The sequence below is a fragment of the Leuciscus leuciscus genome (assembly GCF_965113295.1).
Source record: "Leuciscus leuciscus genome assembly, chromosome: 1".
NCBI classification, from domain to species: Eukaryota; Metazoa; Chordata; class Actinopteri; order Cypriniformes; family Leuciscidae; genus Leuciscus; species Leuciscus leuciscus.
This window is the reverse complement of record NC_138725.1, coordinates 66,201,602-66,219,620: the sequence shown is the minus strand read 5'-3', so window position 1 is coordinate 66,219,620 and position 18,019 is coordinate 66,201,602. Positions and strand designations below refer to the sequence as shown.

Sequence of the window (18,019 nt, the reverse complement as noted above, 5' to 3'; positions counted from 1 at the left end):
TTTCCTCTCTTTTTTTATATAATTTTGGACTACATTAAAACGACATAATTGCAGGACTGCATATTTGCTGTAGGCTTAAAACATGCCTTAATTTATTGTGGGATATTTTATAATTGTCGATGGTATTTCAATTTGCAATGGCTTATCGTGAGCCTACTTTGCTGCTTTTTTTTGCAAAAAAGAAAAAGAAAAAAAGAATAGCCTAGTTTTATAGAACTTTCATCTCAATACTGATTATGAAGTTGTAATAAATTAATGATATAGCCTACTGCAGAAATGTTTAAATTACTTTATATGGACATATCCTTTGGCAAAGAGATGGATGCATTCTGGGAAGTGATATGTGTTTAAATGTAATGGCTACATACTCGTGTTTCCTTCACTTGGACATTTATGCTGACCCCTTTAAAATGTTTAGCACGGATATAAAATATTAAGACTGTACTTTTTTTTTTTTTTTTATATTATCTTTTTATTTAGAAAGGCAAAATCCCATCACATACATTAAATAAAATTTTTGGCATTCAAGTACATAGGCAGGGATGGAATCAGAAAGTTTAGATGAGTTGTCTATATTGCCCTTCTGAGTATTCCTTTTACGGACCATTACTTATTTCAGTTAGGAACAATAACAAAGCAGAACAGAACCGGGATGCGCACTACTTCAGGTATTAAAGACAACACAAAGAGGGCAAGTCTACACAAAGCACAAGTACAGTCAAATGAAATCAGATCTGATTGGTTTTACATACTCAGTCCATTTGGTCCAAATCTTATAAAAAAAATCTTTTTCAACTTTGAGGGAAAAGGATATCTTTTCCATAACATAAATCTCATAGACAATTCCAATCCATTCATCAATGGTGGGTGGATCTACTTTTAACCATTTCCTTGTAACAGATTTCTTACTGGCTGCTAATAGTATTGCCAGCAATTTTTTATCGTTAATATTCCAGGTTTCGAACCCTATATTGCCCAAATAAACAGTTTCACATTTGAATGGGATATTTACATTAAATACATTGTTTATATGTTTGTGAATCTCTTCCCAATAAGGTCTAATTATCTGGCAGTCCCAAAAAATATGGGAGTGGTTGGCTCCATTAGACCCACAAAGTCTCCAACAGGCATCTCCGCTACCCTGATATCGTTTCTGAATGGGTGTGATAAAGAATCTTGCAATGTTTTTCCAGCAGAACTCCCGCCATGTGTTTGACCCGGTTGTTAACCATTGCAATTGACATATTTTTCCCCAGCTCTCCTGTGTGATCATCACTTTCAATTCCCTTTCCCATTTCTTCTTTATGTACTCTGTATTCTCTTTCTTAGATAATTGTATGATATTGTGTAATTTGGAGATAATTTTGTTGCTTGGTCTGGGTTTAATTAATGATAAAAATACTTCCAGGAACCCTGACTCATCTGTTCCTAACACCCCTTTAAGATTTTCATTAAAATGATGTCTCACTTGCAGGTACCTAAAAAAATCATCTTTTCCCAGTCCATAGTCTTTTTGTAGGGTTTCAAAACTCTGGAATGCCCCTTTGTGGATAAATGAATAATAAGTAGTTAAACCTTTTGAGATCCATATCTTAAATCTGCCATCGATTCTGTTTGGAGCAAAGTCTGAATCATAGGCATACCATCTCATAATTTTTGATGCTTCTCCTAATCTGCAATTTTTGACCATTGTCTGCCAGGACTTCAGAGAGCTGCTTATTATAGAGTCGTTCGGGATTTCCTGTTCTTCTAATAATTTGTTATCACTTAGTAGGGCTGTTATTGGGATTCTGTTTAACATCGTACTTTCTATTTCTTTCCATGCTGCAGTGTATGTTGGCGAACACAGGCAGACTAAAGGTCTCAGTTGGGCTGCATGGTAGTAGTCCTGTAGGCAAGGAAGGCCCATTCCACCCTTCTCCTTTCCTAATTGCAGTGTCTTAAATTTAATTCTGGCCCTTTTTCCTTGCCACACATATCTTGCTATCAATCTGTCCCATTCTAAGAATTGTTTAGATGGTATTTTGACTGGCAGACACTGAAAAAGGTATAATAACCGTGGAAGAATATTCATCCTGATTGATTCTATCCGGGAGCTTAAACTTAAAAAGGGAATAACATTCCATGTATGTATATCAGATTTTATTTTTAAATTTAAAGGGCCGTAATTGATGTCGTACAATCTTGAGTAGTCCCTAGGTAATAAAACACCCAAATATTTAATGGATTCCGCATCCCATTTCCAATTATATCTGGTCTTAATTGAGGATGGAGGGTCATAATTAAATTTTAATATTTGAGTTTTATTGATATTAATTTTATAACCCGAAATGATACCAAATTCCTCTAGTAATTTCATCAATTTTGGGAGTGTCTGTGTAGGTTGTGTTATACTTATCAATAAATCATCAGCGAATTGGGCCAGTTTTTGCTCCCCGGATTTCATTATTACGCCCTTTATGTCCGACCTTTGCCTAATCAGTTGACTCATGGGTTCTATAAACAAGGCAAAGAGGAGCGGCGACGCACAACACCCTTGTCTCGTTCCTCTTTCCAGAATGAATGAACTGGTTAGATCCCCGTTGATTTTGATTCTAGCCGTTGGTTTGTTATATAGAGCTGCAAATGTGTCTATTATACTCGTATGGAAACCAAATTTTGAAAGTACTTTATATAAAAAAGACCACCTCACTGAGTCGAAAGCTTTCTCTGCATCCAAACTTAATATTAGTGTCTCCAGATTTTGTTGTGTGATTTGTCTCATAACGTGCAGTGTTTTCCTGATGTTATCTTGGGTCTGTCTTTGTCTGACAAAGCCAGTCTGGTCCTTATGTATTAATATTGGTAATATCAGTTCTATTCTTTTAGATAATATGAAGGTGAATAGTTTGTAGTCGTTATTTAACAGACTTACAGGACGGTAATTCCCACAGTCCGATTGGTCTTTCCCCTCTTTAGGTATGACCGAGATCATTGCCTCCCTCCATGAGGGAGGGATATTTTTGTTTTCTAAAACCCAATTAAACGTTTTTAATAATGTTGGAATTAGTTGATCTTGCATTGTTTTGTACCATTCTGTGGGAAAACCATCAGTCCCTGGAGACTTCCCCCCTTTCATTCTCCCGATTGCTGATTGAAGTTCTTCTTTTGTTATTTTAGATATAAATTTTTCATTTTGTTCATCAGTGATCTGTGGGAGATTAATTTGGGCCAGAAAGGTATCAATCTGATTGTCATTGCTAGTCTGTGGTTGGGAATATAATGTTTTATAGTATTCCAGGAAACACTGCTGGATTTTTTCCAGATTAGTTTCTATTTCATTTGTTGCAGAGTTTCTTATTTTGTGTATAGTTCTATCCGCTTGTTGTTTTCTTAAACTATATGATAAAAGTTTTAGTGATTTCCCACCTACCTCATAGTATTGTTGCTTTGTGAAAAGGAGCTTTTTTTGAATTTCTTGAGTATTTATTTCATCTATTTCTTTTATTAGTTTTTTAATCTTATGTTTGTTCTCATCTTTGAGAGACTTTGCATGTTCTTTCTGTAGTGTCTTCAATTCTTCTTCCAATTTTTTAAGTTTTACTCCCTTAATTTTTTTCTCATATGAGGATATGGATATTATTTTGCCCCTAATCACTGCTTTTAATGCATCCCAGAGAATAGGTGGGGTCACTTCTTCATTTTCGTTAATGTCCAAGTACAACTGAATTTCATTTTTAAGTTTATCTTTAATAACTGGGTTATTCAGAATGTTTGAGTTCAGTCTCCAGAGGGTTGATTTCTTTTTATTATTCAGATGGACTGACATATAAACGGGACCGTGGTCTGAAATAGTGCTAGCTTTTATTTCACAATTATTCACCTTACAAAGATCTCCTTTAAGCATAAAGAAGTAATCTATGCGTGAGTAGACATTGTGAGCAGGTGAGTAATGCGAGTAGTCTCGGCTCGTCGGATTTATCTCTCTCCACACGTCGACAATCCCCACTTCACGCAACCACGTATTTAATTTTCTGTTAATGTTTTTGGCGCCAGATTTCCCATTTGATGAGTCAATTTTCGGATTTAATCGAATATTAAAATCTCCGCCACTTATTAAAATCCCTTGACTTTTTGTTGTCATTAGGTCAACTATATGTTTATAAAAGGACCAGTCACTGCCCGGAGGAACATGCACGTTAAGGAGACTCATCACAATTCCTTCTATTTTGCCCGTAGTCATAACAAATCTGCCTTCGGTGTCCTTATGCTCTGATATGTGTTCGTAATTTACAGCACCGGATATCAGAGTCGCCACTCCTCTCCTCTTTCCCGATCCATGGGAAGAAAAGTAAACATGTTTAAATCCTGATTTATTCAATTTGGCATGTTCAGTGTCATTAAGGTGTGTCTCTTGCAAGAAAGCTACCTGAATTTTATCCTGCTTTAATTTTGATAAGATTTTCCCTCTCTTAACTGGATTGAGTATCCCATTTATATTAAATGATGCTATTTTTAAAGACCTATTTTGCATCTATGTGATTCCCCCCTTCATCTCACTCAGAAACTTAATGCGCTTCTCCCTCCCTGCAAGAACCGGCAGGGGATGAACGACTAACATATTAATAAACATAAAACCGAACATTTGTCCGTGTGACTCCCTATGTAGGGGTCTGTTAATTTGACCCTGTTGAGCCTCCCAAGGTGGCTCGAAGGGAAAATTCCCCCTCCTCTTTCCGGAGGGAGAGGCCCTTACCTGCAACAGTCGCATGGAGAAAAAATAAAATCAATTAAAATAAACAAAAAAAAACAAACAAAAAAAACGGGGTCCAAGGATGAAAAGTTAGTCCCGAACGAACCAGTCAATCTTGCCACAGAACTCCTCCACTATTTACAATACAGTTCAAGAAATTTCACAATTAACTCCGTTGTCCTCGAACTTTGGATTAAATCCTTTAGGTCCCGGAGGGGGCCGGTGATGATCTCCTGAAGGCTCGGAGTTTCTCCCTGTAGCTTGCATCGCGGCCGGCTTTGATTGTATCCTTCCTCGCTTGCCTGCCTACTCTTTTCCAGGATAATCGTTGCACCTGTTCCATGAGTGTCTCCGGCGGTCTGGTGGTTGTTGTTACCGTGTAACCTCTTCTCCGCAGGTCCTCTGAAGCCTCCTCTACAGTATCGTAGGTTTTGGTTCCGTCGTCGTGTCTCACGCGCAGCCTGGCTGGGAAGAGGGTCTGGAATTGAACTTTCTTTTCCTTCAGCACTTTGCGGATCTCCGAATATTCTCTTCGTTGTTTGAGTATCAGAGGTGGATAGTCGTGGTCCAGGTTTATATGATTTTCTTGCCAGGTAAACCCCTTCCTCTGCCATGCCTTGCGGAGTAATGACTCTTTTGTTTTGAAACTTAAAAACTTAATTATGATGGAACGTGGCGGCGCGTCCGCCGGTGGCTGCGGTCCCAACGACCGATGAGCCCTTTCAATATGCAGGTCGGGCATGTCATCAGTTAACTCGAGACCTTCTTGGAGTAAATTTTCCACAAATGAGACCATCGTTGTTGATTCTTTTTCTGTTCCCTCCGGTACCCCATATATCCGTATGTTATCACGTCTGGAGCGACTTTCCAGATCCAGCAGTTTGTCATCAGGCTTGGTGTGTAGCTTTAGCATAGCAGTGATGACTTCCTCTGTGTTTTGGATCCTCTCCTCTGCTTTCTCAATTCGCCCTTCTGCTTCGTCCAGTCTGGTATTCACCTTCACAATTTCTTCTTTTATTTTCTCTAATTGATCTTTATTTTCCTGGCAAAAATCCTTTAGTTCTCGCAGAATCAGTTCCAAGTCGGCCATTTCTCCACGTTGTTTGCTAGCTTAAACCTGTTACTGCTAACGTTAATGTTGCTGCGCCCCGTCTTTCTCACCTCTTGTCTTCAGACGATTTTTATTACTCTAAGTGGTATTATGGTTCTTGTCCCCTTGTCTGTGTTTTTTATGAAATTATTTATTTGTTTTGTATTGGGGAATTTATCTAATTGCACTGGCTCAACCGAGAGCTCTCTCACTATGCGACCATCTTGGACGATGTTCCGACCGGAAGTCTTCAAGACTGTACTTTTTAATTATGATTGATATTTTGGCGCAATTTTGTGCAACACGTCACTGCGTGTGTGACCATCGCAGAAACCATTGCCCAGCGCGATTCCACCACGGTAAGTCGCTTACAACAGCCTAATAAGCAAGATGAATTCATAAGCATTATTTACACGTCCAAAATTAATAAAATTACGAGTTTATAAAAACAAAAACATGTTCTAAGCCTAGATATAGGTTCTAGATGTATATATGTATATATAGGTATATAAAAAAAAAACATGTTGATATATATATATATATATCAACATGTTTTTTTTTGTTTTTTTGACGTGTAAATGCTTATTGAGAATTTATTGGGGGAATAGTAACTTTAATTGGGGACATCTAGATGTAATTTTCTCTCGATCATCGTGGTTCACACACAACGTCACTGTAATGTGTCAGTAATAACAATATTATCACTTGATCTAACGTTATAACGTTACTGCACATAACGCTGCCTTTATATCTGGGATGGCGAACCCTAGACACATACACGCCATTAAAAAAAAAAATGTTACGCGACTTTTAACAGTAGCACAGGAAATAGGAACAACGTGAATCTGTATTTATTTATCCTAAGAATTTACAAGAAAATGGGAATCACTCACTATTAGAGTACACTTTTTAAATCTTATATCAACATAACACTACATAATTAACATTTTCTGTTGTTCTCCCTGCAGATCCTGTCAAACATCACCTGTCGAACCTATCCGAACCTGATTTTCAAAACCCAAAGGCACTTTTTAAGAGCCAACCTCTATCTCTTCATTATTTTCTATATCTTACATCCTCTCTGTTACTCTCTTTCATCCTCAATCTTTATCTATCTCACAGTCTTTATCTATTGCTCTTTCTTTCCTCCCTGTCTGTCTTTGTCTACTTGTCTGTCTTACCCATCTTTGTCAGTCTGTCTGTTTGTATCTATCTGTCTGTCTGTCTGTCTGTCTGTCTGTATCTGACTGTCTGCAGAGATGGGCATAAATACATGGAAATGTATTTAAAATACAAGTACAAAATACTGTGTGGAAAAATGTATTTAAATACAAATACAAAATACTGTGTGAAAAAATGTATTTAAATACAAATACAGTATTTTGTATTTTGAAAATACACAAAATACTTGTGAAATTGGCCATCCAGTGCAGGGATAGGTCACAGTGAATGAAGAAACTACATAGGCCTACTGGCTTATCATTCCTAACCTCATCTCTGCCCTCTCTTTCTTTCTTTCTTTCTTTCTTTCTTTCTTTCTGGCAATTACAAATAAACTTATGCAAAATAGCAGCCATTTATATACTTATTTCTGGTTACAATGTAGTCTATTACTTGTGGTGAACACTATTAAAAAATTCATACTGTATGTAAAACTGTGGGAACCTTTTCTGCTAATTAGCAAAGAATATGGATGGGCGATATGACCAAAATCTCAATTTTACTTCACTGTAACAATATCATGGTTTCACAATTCTCCATATCAGTTTTGATTCCACAGCATAGACTGAATTTCAAACTCTTTTGATTTTTTAAAAATAAATAATTAATCAGAGCGTCATCTCACATTCCCTTTAAGAGCAGGCGCGCTTGTTCCATGGCGGATTTGCTATTATAACGGCGGATTTGCTAGACGCACGCCAGGAGCGGTTCACAGCCGAGGAGAGCGACGTTCTCGTCAGGGCCGTAAAACACAGAGAAGTGACATTGGGGATGGAGAAACACACCCAGATTAGCTTCGGTTAAACAGGCGTATGATAATTTGGGTAAATGTGTAAGCTAGATTTATGCCTATTTTTTCACATCTTCATGGACACAACAATGATTTCCCCTGAAGTCCACTGAGTGCGTAGCCTGGGTTTCCCGATGCTGCCTTGCTCGCAGCGCGATTTTATTCACGCTGCAAGGCAGCCTGGACACCATGGACCAGATTTTCCCCTGAAAAAGGGAACCAATCACAGAACGGGGAGGGAGCAGCAAGACGATGACGACACCGAAGCAGTTTGTTTATATCTATGGATCCAACATGGCATCAGACTCGACGTTACCTCTACCCTCATGTTTATCTTGCACAAACGGTAATATTCGCTAAACGCCATCGTGTACAAATAAATATTTGACCCATCGTCTTTTTCCTCGTCGAATTTCTGTCACTCTACATATGTCATCTGGTATAATTGAAACGATTGGCTATGAGCTACGTACAGGCGCATTTGATAGACATTCATAGCGCCCAATAAACGGCTCTGGGCATTCGTAAACCACACCTCAAATACGAGAAAATGAACATGTGGTTCCCATTTGAGACTTGGTCTGACGTTAGCCAGGCTACTGAGCGCGGGTGCAAAATAGGAATGATACATGCATCGGTGTACAAAGTCAATTGTGCTGGGTGCAAGATAGGGCCCGTAGTGTCATATCACCCAGCCCTAACATGCAGTAATGCTTTAAACACATTTGACAAGCTAGTTGATCAAAATAAACAACCGGTCAAGACTGATTGGCTTACGCTATTTTCCCACTTGTCTCTGCTCTTTTATTCTTTCACGTTAACTGAAGTGAATAATGCACTATTTTAACTTTAATCAACAAGTAGAATTGATCATGACATTCTCACCTTATTCCAAAACAAACAAAAAATCACTGATCTAATGCTGAGCTAGTGAATGTCTGAACTAGTTGATGCACAAAATCAATACCCTGATAAAGAGGTTGACTGGCAAAAAGTATTTTATGTATTTTGAAAATACAAAAATACTCATCTTAAATGTATTTAAATACAAATTACATTTGATTTTTTCCAAAGGCTTTAAAATACAAAATAGTATTTTGTATTTCAAATACGTATTTTAAATACATGTATCTGAAATACTGCCCATCCCTGACTGTCTGTTTGTATCTGTCTGTCTGTCTGTCTGTCTGTCTGTATCTGACTGCATTGCAATGGCCACCAAGCATAAACTTGATTCAAAGGATCCCCACTACCAAGAGGGGAGACGCATGGCTCTGGAGCTGAAACATGAACACATTCTAGCTGAAGCCAAGGTTAGAGTTTTTGTACACCTCAATCATTTTATAACAAACATAACAAATTAAAGTAAAATGTGATGAGGAATATGTAAGAATGATGAGTGCAGAAGATTTAATACAGGTATATTGCATGATGCATCCTGCCATGCTCTGTGACATGTGTTAATAAGGGAATATAATAATAATAATAATAGTATATGCAGTTCCATCCCTCTGAGTTACAGATACTTGGAGAATCTATTCCAAGGCTCATTTAAGCTGTTCAACACCTTACTAACACCCTATGTTGTGTTTTCCTTTCACAAGTTACCTGCCTTTTGGTTACCTTACTTTTATCAACATCAGTCTTACAAGAAATATTCACTCCAATACACAGAGAGCAGCTGATGAGAGGAAACGTATACGAGACCCTCCACACACCTCTAAAAGGGACTCTGTAGGACGTGGTAAGCCGAGGGGGAGGCGAGGAGGGCGACGCCAAGCCTCCGCCACAGATTATATCTGAATTATTTGACATTTGTAGGAATTTACTATGACAATGTTGGACCAACTCAAATTAGAACACTGTAATTGTTTATTGAGAGTTTAAAATATTCAAATATCTAAAAAGACATTAAAAAGTAGATAAACCTTTCAGTGACGCTATTGTAGAAGATATTTCCAAGTACTTAACAAAAAAATGTCTGATTTCATAAATTGTTTAGTATATAGTTTGAAAAGAAGAACAAGAATAGAGTGTGATAGCCTAACTTTTTTCTTATTCTTCTATGTGCTGTTTTACAGCCACATACCCCACGGTTGAGTGCTCCCTGTCATCCAGTGTGGAGGTTCCACTTACTGCAACCTCAACAAAACTAAATCCTCAAAATGTAAATGTAATTTGGTAATTCACAGTGATGAATTTATGCATGTACAGTATAAAAAAAGTGTTCATTCTAATACTGATCAGTTGACTTTTAATTGTTCCTTATCTAAATTATCCCTTACTGCTTTATTTTTGGATTTTCTTTACAGAAAAAAATATGGAGAGGCTCTCTGATATTTTGGCGTCATGTCCTCCTGCTGCTCAGCCTCAAAGTAGCTCTGCATCATCATGGTCTTTTCGGCAGCAGAAAGCCTCAGAGCACTGGAAGGAAGCAAGACCATACCACCTAAAATGCCTTATTTCAAAAGAGGCTGTTGGTCATCCCCTGTGTTGCCTTTGCAACGAGCCTGCTGTTATTAGGTTGGTTTTCATTAATACCAAACTTCAATTACCCAGGGTGGGTTTGCTGAGTGCCCTGCTTCATAGGCTAAGATACATGTCTTTTGGGATGGGAGAAGACTTAGATACCCAGATGAAAAACACATTAATGAGAAAAGTAAATCTAGGACCTTCTTGCTGTGAGGTGACAATGCTAAACACTGAGCCACTATGCAATCCTTTACAATAAAATCGAACCTAGTAAAAGTGAAATAGCTTAAATAGAGTGTACAGTAGTTTATATAAGTTATTCACCTGAAATAATGTATTATATTATAATATTGTTTTATTTTCTCCTTAGGTGCAGAGAGTGTCTTCCTGAGGAGTGGTTCTGTGGGGACTGTGATGTATTGCATCACAAAACACATCCACTCCACAACAGGGAATGCGTTTGCCAACTGTGAAGGTGCCAGACTGCTCCTGTGGAGGCACAAACTTCACTGTGTTACCAGGCAAACCAGTGATTTTAATTACCATCAATGGTAAAAAAAATATATATATATATATATATATATATATATATATATATATATATATATATATATATATATATATATATATATATATATATATATTGTAGATTTGATGTTTTTCACACTAGTGTGCTGTGGCATTGTGCTTACAATTGCAGAAGTGACAGAACATATGGAATAGCACATGGTATTGTAATTAACTGAAACAAAGACAGATGTTTTTGGGGTTTTTTGTCCTCTGCAAAGAAAAAAATGATTAGCATCTTTCCAGCATAATGTCCAATCAACACAGCAGTGTGGAATTTAGTGAATTTGAAAATATAAATGTGGGATTATAGGAATTTGTGCAATGTCTCTCAACCATTCACAATGTGCATAATGAACTAAGTGTTGTAAAATTAAGTATGTGGTAAATGTGAATTATATTTTTAATTATTTTTTTTTTTGTTCCAAGGGCGTTTTGACTTGCATCAGCCACTGTATGAATGTCAAACATGCCAGCAGCAGTGGACCCCTGACTTAAAAGACCTCCTAAGAAGTGGATATTGGCCAGCCTCCGTCACCAATTCCACACTTTATACACTGGACCTCTTGAGCTCCCTTCAGGAACTCAAGATCATCTCTCCGGGATTCTCCAGACAAGCCTTCGCAAAACTGCTGGAGCATCGCACTAAGTGTGGAGGAAGAGTAAGTGTAAATGTTATTACCATTTTATATAAAAAAAAAAATCCATAAGCAGACAATATCAAAATACTATTTCATTCTATATATTTTCCAGTCTGGACCTATCAACGGCGATGCACTGCAGCGCAGCTTCTTAGAGCTTTCGTATGCATCATTTGAGGAAGACCAGCTCTGCTGTAGTGCTCCTTTCACTTGCCCAGCCTGCACGCCGGAAATGTTGGCTGTTTCAGCAGATGGAAACAGAAAGCTATATCGCTTTCGCCGAAACGGAAGGTGATCTTTCTTCCAGTCTTTTTATTGATTCATTTTCTTACTTCATATATTTCATGAATGGATTTTCTATTTTTCTTTCTTCCTCAGCTCTGATGATCCTGGCTTTTTTGAGGGGCTCTTTGTGGCTGAAGACAGTGCGGTGTCTAGATTTGTCGACACCATACAGAAAGCAGTGAGAAATGCAAGTTGACAAAATAGTTGTTACAATAATAAACGTAACCCCCACTTCAATTACTCCTGCCTACCAATTACAAAATCAAATTGAGAGAATAAATGCCATATATTGAATGACGCCATTGCTTTTATTTGATTTGTCGTGTTTGTTTTGTGTGTCATAGACACAGGGAAGAGGCACATGTGGGGACTCCCAGTGGACAGCAGCGAGGGAAACTTCAAGGAGGGCTTCAAAATTGGATGAAGAGGGGATGGAGGTTGCTGTGTGTCGCCATGGGTTCCTTTTGAAAGCCCTTAATATGTACAGGGGGAGATATTTGCCTACCCTCTGTACCTTCAAAGGGAGCTCATGCCAGCCAAGGCACAATTCTTCGCAATGGACGTGGCATGCAAATACTGGCCATACCTGGAGAAAGTTGCTAGTGTCCTTCCTGCTCTTCAGGAACTGACCACTATGAAACCCTTTCTCAGTGTAATGCATGCTCGAGCCCATGCTACTAAGTGTGAGGTGTGTATAATATTTTGGCATCATATGTACATTTGTAATATTTACAAGCACATTAATAATATGAAATATAAGTTAAGCTACACTATATTATCTTGTCTTTTTGCATAACCATTTCTTGCATGGAATGTAATGCCCTTTGGTGCAAATTGTGGTTTGTGATATTGGGCTATATAAATAACATTTAATTGAATTTCTTCCACCCTTTACTAACAGATTAATTGGAGTGGCAGGAACCAGGAAGGAGCAGGGACAACCGCTGGTGAGGAGGTGGAGCAAGTGAACAGTTACCTCTCACGTTGTGCCCTGACGACCAAATATATGTCCAAAGCAGGTGACCGGAGTTTGCAATATTCGTGTATACTTTTTTTAGATTGATCATCGTAACCTCATTATTTGCTTTCAACAGCACGGGTGGACATGCTTACATTGCATGCAATGGGGTGGAACGAGAAAAAAAATCTCTCTTTACATCAGGCACTTTCCACAAGATATGTGAAGGTAAGTCTCATATTAATTGTTTTGTGTGTCCTTTTGTTGTGTTTACTTGGCCTGTTGTTAATCATACAAAGTTTTAATCCTGATTATTGTATAACACTGTTCATCAGACTTGTCAGAGACTCCATGATGAGACTGCAAGGCTAGCTGACCTAAAAACAGAGCTAGATTGCACAGATGAAGTGGTGTCACAGTGGCTATCTGATGTAAAGGAATGGGCAGCTGGTGGTAAGCATGACCAGATAAAAGAAACAACAAACATCCCTTTCTACAATCAAAATTTTATGTTTGATATTAAAGAGCAGCAAAAAATTGTAGGCGGATCATCATCTAATGTGATGCCACATTTATGTCAGGTTTATTAGTATATTCCCAGTTCCCTGCAGGAAGTGCACATACAAAGTTTTTAAATAAGTTGGATTAAAAGGTTTTACATGAAATTCAAGCAGAGAAACGGTTCTGTGTTGTTTTAACAGTGAATTTGCTTTCACTATATCTTCTACAGAGACACCTGATACATCTCGTGCCAGTCAAGGCACCACACACAGAGGACTTCAGCAATCAATTGAGGGGCTCTCTACCTTAGTGTGAGGCACCGGAAGCGAACCCTCTACCGTCAGAATGGTATAACTATATAATATAATAGGTTGATAAATTCAGGCTACTGTATGCATCCTACTCCACCAACATGGAATTAGCAAATAATGTAGTAGCACAGTTCAGCTCAATCATTGAATTCTGTTCTTTAAATGACCAGTCTGTATTAGTGGTAGGATTTAGTGGTATCTATCACTGAGGTTTGACGATTGCAACCAGCTTCCCTCACCTCTATCTTTCCAAGCTACGGTAGCCGACGAGAAAATGTGAGAGGTACTATCTAAATCCAGTGTTTGTTTGTCCGTTGTGGGCTACTGTAGGAACATGGAGGTGCAACATAGCGGCCTCCGTGAAAGGGGAACGTATTTAGATAAAAAAAGCTGCCAATTCTAAATTAATTAATGCACAATTATTATTTTCAGGCAATCATGAAAAGTGTGTGTGTGTTAGTTATTCCTGCAAATAGATTCCCCCCAAAATGTTACACACTGGACAATTTGTTTCCCATGTCAGTCTACATTATAATATTCACATACTTCAATAACTGCAGCTTTGCTTTTCAATTTTTTGGTGCTATAATTTTTTTCTTGTTGAAGAGTTCTGTCAAAAACCTCTGCCTCTGTACTTCATGTCTTTCTACACAGCAGCGAGTTTCACCATCGCCTTCGAAGGAAGCTGGCAGAAGACAAAAAACTCATTCTTCAGGAGATACAGTAACAGAAATACAATGATCTTGTACTAGAATCGGCAACAACCATTGACGTAGCTGTGGTGGAGCATTCCCTAATTGGAGAGAGTACTGTGTCTCAAATATGGCCGTGGGAGGTTCATGGCAGTGGTATGTCTGTTTTAAGATGCTTCACAGGAATTTATTTACAGTTCTGCTTTATAGAGTATACTGAACTAAGGCATGCATGTTACATATTGAGTGTTGTAATATTAATTTAGTTTAATGGTGTATTTTCAGTTTTCTTATGTATCAATTGATAAAAAAAAAAGTCAATGTTTTAGTGATTATGCAAGATTGTCTCATGTATACATATAACTGTTATTGATTCTTAGCAAACATTTCGATCAAGAAACGAGTGCACGACCAAGTGATGTTAACAAGGCGACTGCATGAGGAAACAAGCGTTTTGGTGTTGGAGATGGCACAACACTGCACGTGGTTGCAGAGCCTGGCAATGGTTCTCAAGAACAAGTTGGCTGAGGAGGGTAAGTTTAATTAAAACCCTGTCCATCTAATGTGTTTAAAAAAAACATACAAAAAAACACATCAGTCACAGAACTTGGATGGAGTAGAACGGTTATGGCTCTCTTTGCCGTGGTCCTTTGGGATATACATAAAAAATGGGGATTAAAGTTGTTACTGTAGCTATGGTAACAAGTCAGTAAGGCTATACAGATTCACATTTGCTTGAAAGATGTGCAGATTTGTTGTACTATGTCTGTTACTGGAAAGCGGAAATGAACAAAAGAATTTGAACATTGGAATTTGTGTCCTGGTGTGTTACATGGGGTTAGCATAACATCAAGATTAATCTTATTATTATCTCCTCCAGTCAACATAGAAAACCTTGCTGGTCAGCAAGTAACAAAATGTGTTACTTCAGCACAACTGTAGTGAAGAAGAAAACTGTTAACTTAAAACAGCTATCAGACATATATATGCTGCTTTGGGCCTCCCTCCATAAAGTCACCTCAGTGAGCCATGTTGCCTTAAGTTGTTTTATACAGAAGCTAGCCTGGTCCCATGTCAGCGATACACATAAAAATGCCAATTATCCTGCTATGTAGATTTGAATTGGTGATATCTTTTTACTCCATTTAAGTTATTTGGCCCAAACATAAAAGATCACATTCATCTAATCTTTCCTAATGATCCGCTAGCATAAGCAAGCCGTCAAAAAACGTGTCTCTGTAGGCAGCCTAGGCTCTGAGATCTGCACACAAAAACAATTGCACTCACCACCACTCAAAACCAATCACGGCGGGTGTTGTGAGGTTTTGCGCTCGTGCAAGGCTGCCTATGACGGCTGCACGCGAAAACCTCACAACACCCACCCCTGTCGGTGATTGGTTGGAACACTATTTGTTTTGGTTTTGAGTGGTGGTGAGTGCAATTGTTTTTGTGTGCAGATCTCAGAGCCTAGGCTGCCTACAGAGACGCGTTTTTTGACGGCTTGCTTATGCTAGCGGATCATTAGGAAAGATTAGATGAATGTGATCTTTTATGTTTGGGCCTGAAATCACTGATACAACCTTTAATATAGTTTGTCTTTAATGTAATCTCGTTTGTATTTTGAGACGTAGACCAGGGAAATGAGGGACTTTGCTGTCTCTTGAGAAGAAGACTGTCAGAGGTGTCAGAAAGGTTCCAAGTGGTCCTCCAACAGTACAAGACTGCCTTAGGTCCTGAGGCCTCTGTCCTTCTACATGTTGAAGAGGAAGATCAAAGTGGCCTCAGTAGTCCAGACACCAGTGAGGATGAAGAGGAAAACACAATTTAGGTAATTTATTTATTATTATTATTATTATTATGTTTGTTTGTTTGTTTTTTGGAATAACCCCCTGTTACTGTTATTCTTAATAATTTATTTGTGTGTTTTATTAATGCTTTACACACCTTACTTATTCTAAAACAGCTGAAATTCACCCTCTTATCCTAATTCTTGCTTTTTTGTTTTTCTGTATTTCCCCAGATGGAAGCTGCACGAAGGACTATGTTGAAGGAAATGGACTTGCCCTATATCTGTGTATTATTAGTATGCTGATTGATTAACCACATCAAAATCTTGTTAAAAATTCAAACTGTGTATTTAGATTTTCCAAGCAATTTAGTAAGCACATTGCACAGTTCATTGAAAATGCACAAACCTCTCAGTATAGGTGCACCAATCTTATCCAAAAATGTAAACTTTGCATGTATGATATTACCAGATGTAATTACTGGGCTCATATGATATTAGGGTAGTGTATACTCTTTTAAGAGAGACTCCCCTTAATTGTGGTGACCCTGTGACCTTTCCTTTTGCACCAACGTTAGGCCAAACTTTTGACTTGCATACAACAAATGTTATGAACCGATTTCTGTAATTTGCTGAGCAATGAATCATGTCATGTTGACCTTATGACATTCCCTGTAGCACAATCATTAGACCAGAATGTCAAATTGAATATTGTCTAATTGGGCAGATTGCCATGAAATCTTGTAAGCACATGATGACTTTGGTGACCTCATGACAATTCCTCTATCATCACATTTAGGCCTTAATGTAAAAACTCATTCTTGATTGCATTTCTCAATATTCACTTATTCTGTGGTGCAGCAGCAGTGTCTGTGTCAGTCTATGACATTTTGTTTTTCCCCAGAGGAGGCTGCCTATATGGATCACTACTTAATTGAGTGTATATAACTTGTGTAACTTTATATTACTGCAAAGATGCATTATAGTATGTAACAGAAAAATACACAGTTTTTTATTTTACGATTCTAATTTATATTGTATATTATTACAGTTGACAGATGACTTAATTCTTTGTTCTGCTGGAGCTTTTTGCAAGTAAACTTAATAACCTCACATTCCAATGTTTTTAAATACAGCCTTATGGCTTGTTTGACAAATATGCATTTGGTGTATTTTTACTGGTATTGTTGTGAAAGACAAAAGATGAATATTTTGTTTTTACTTTTTCATACTTTATTGAAAAACAATATTTTGTATTTGTATAGTTGATTAAAAAAAACATCACACTGTGGAATCTTGTTTACAGATAAACTGTTTAACAGTTTAAACTCTGTTTAACATCAAACTGCATTATTAATTAATTACTTTAATGCATGTCTTTTTACTTATTTTCAAACAATCAACCTTGTTTGTAATTAAACAAGATCTATCATAATAAGTAATGTGTATCTGTTAGGTGTATATGTTACAGTTTTTCTCGATTGCTGAAACACTGTAACTATGGATTTGAACTCAAATTTCAAAAACACAACACCGTTTATCAAAAAGCACACCCTTTTCCCCAAACTATAAACACTACTCCCCAGTTTTGACACATGAGTCAGATTTGTTAAACTTTCACTGCAAAACTTTACACACATTATCCATTTATCATTGCCTACACAATGTTGTAATTTAGAAAGCACTACACAAAGAGTCAAAACTGATCACACAGCAATCAGAACCTTCAACAGATCGATGAAACGGATAAGATGAGAGAGGGAGGAGAAAGGGAAAGGGCTAAGAGACAAGCAGTCTCAGATGAGATTTGTGCCAGCTCCCTAGTTGGGGTCATCCCTCTGTTCCCACAGCTCTATGTTACCACGGCCCTATGTTCCCACATTTCTGAGAATTTTTTTTTACTGAAAATTTTGAAAATTAGGTTCTATGTTCCCACAACCATATGTTCCTACAGTCCTATGTTCTCTCAATAT

The 18,019-nt window shown here is 37.7% G+C and overlaps 1 protein-coding gene and 2 long non-coding RNA genes across 6 annotated transcripts; all 3 read left to right on the top strand.

Moving 5' to 3' along the window:
* Positions 1-7,022: 7,022 nt before the first annotated feature.
* On the top strand, positions 7,023-9,625 carry LOC309481425. Its single transcript, XR_014200011.1, has 3 exons — positions 7,023-8,179; positions 9,057-9,146; positions 9,508-9,625. It is a non-coding gene; the product is annotated as an uncharacterized lncRNA (long non-coding RNA).
* Positions 9,626-10,216: 591 nt separating this feature from the next.
* LOC309476658 (uncharacterized protein) lies at positions 10,217-13,624 on the top strand. Of its 2 annotated transcripts, none has more exons than XM_082139793.1 (10): positions 10,217-10,356; positions 10,676-10,856; positions 11,302-11,534; positions 11,626-11,804; positions 11,892-11,985; positions 12,143-12,486; positions 12,700-12,817; positions 12,893-12,984; positions 13,092-13,209; positions 13,487-13,624. In XM_082139793.1, exons 2-6 carry the CDS (start codon positions 10,760-10,762, stop codon positions 12,425-12,427), a joined length of 888 nt encoding a protein of 295 aa, XP_081995919.1. In that variant the 5' UTR covers positions 10,217-10,356; positions 10,676-10,759; the 3' UTR covers positions 12,428-12,486; positions 12,700-12,817; positions 12,893-12,984; positions 13,092-13,209; positions 13,487-13,624. The 2 variants fall into 2 exon arrangements, with proteins under 2 accessions (XP_081995919.1, XP_081995920.1); XM_082139794.1 differs by having other exon boundaries at positions 10,223-10,356; positions 11,892-12,019.
* A 727-nt stretch (positions 13,625-14,351) lies between these two features.
* Positions 14,352-17,478, top strand: LOC309477158. 3 transcript variants are annotated; one of them, XR_014198551.1, is made up of 4 exons: positions 14,352-14,416; positions 14,641-14,793; positions 15,892-16,088; positions 16,281-17,478. It is a non-coding gene; the product is annotated as an uncharacterized lncRNA (long non-coding RNA). The 3 variants fall into 3 exon arrangements; XR_014198552.1 differs by lacking the exon at positions 14,352-14,416 and having other exon boundaries at positions 14,518-14,793; XR_014198553.1 differs by lacking the exon at positions 14,352-14,416 and having other exon boundaries at positions 14,518-14,793; positions 15,886-16,088.
* Positions 17,479-18,019: the final 541 nt, after the last annotated feature.

Coding starts and splice junctions, on each gene's coding strand:
- LOC309476658 (XM_082139793.1), top strand. CDS start 10,760: ATGCGTTTGCCAACTGTGAAGGTGCCAGACTGCTCCTGTGGAGGCACA. Junction 11,535..11,625: donor GCACTAAGTGTGGAGGAAGA/GTAAGTGTAAAT, acceptor TATATTTTCCAG/TCTGGACCTATCAACGGCGA. Junction 11,805..11,891: donor CGCTTTCGCCGAAACGGAAG/GTGATCTTTCTT, acceptor TTTCTTCCTCAG/CTCTGATGATCCTGGCTTTT.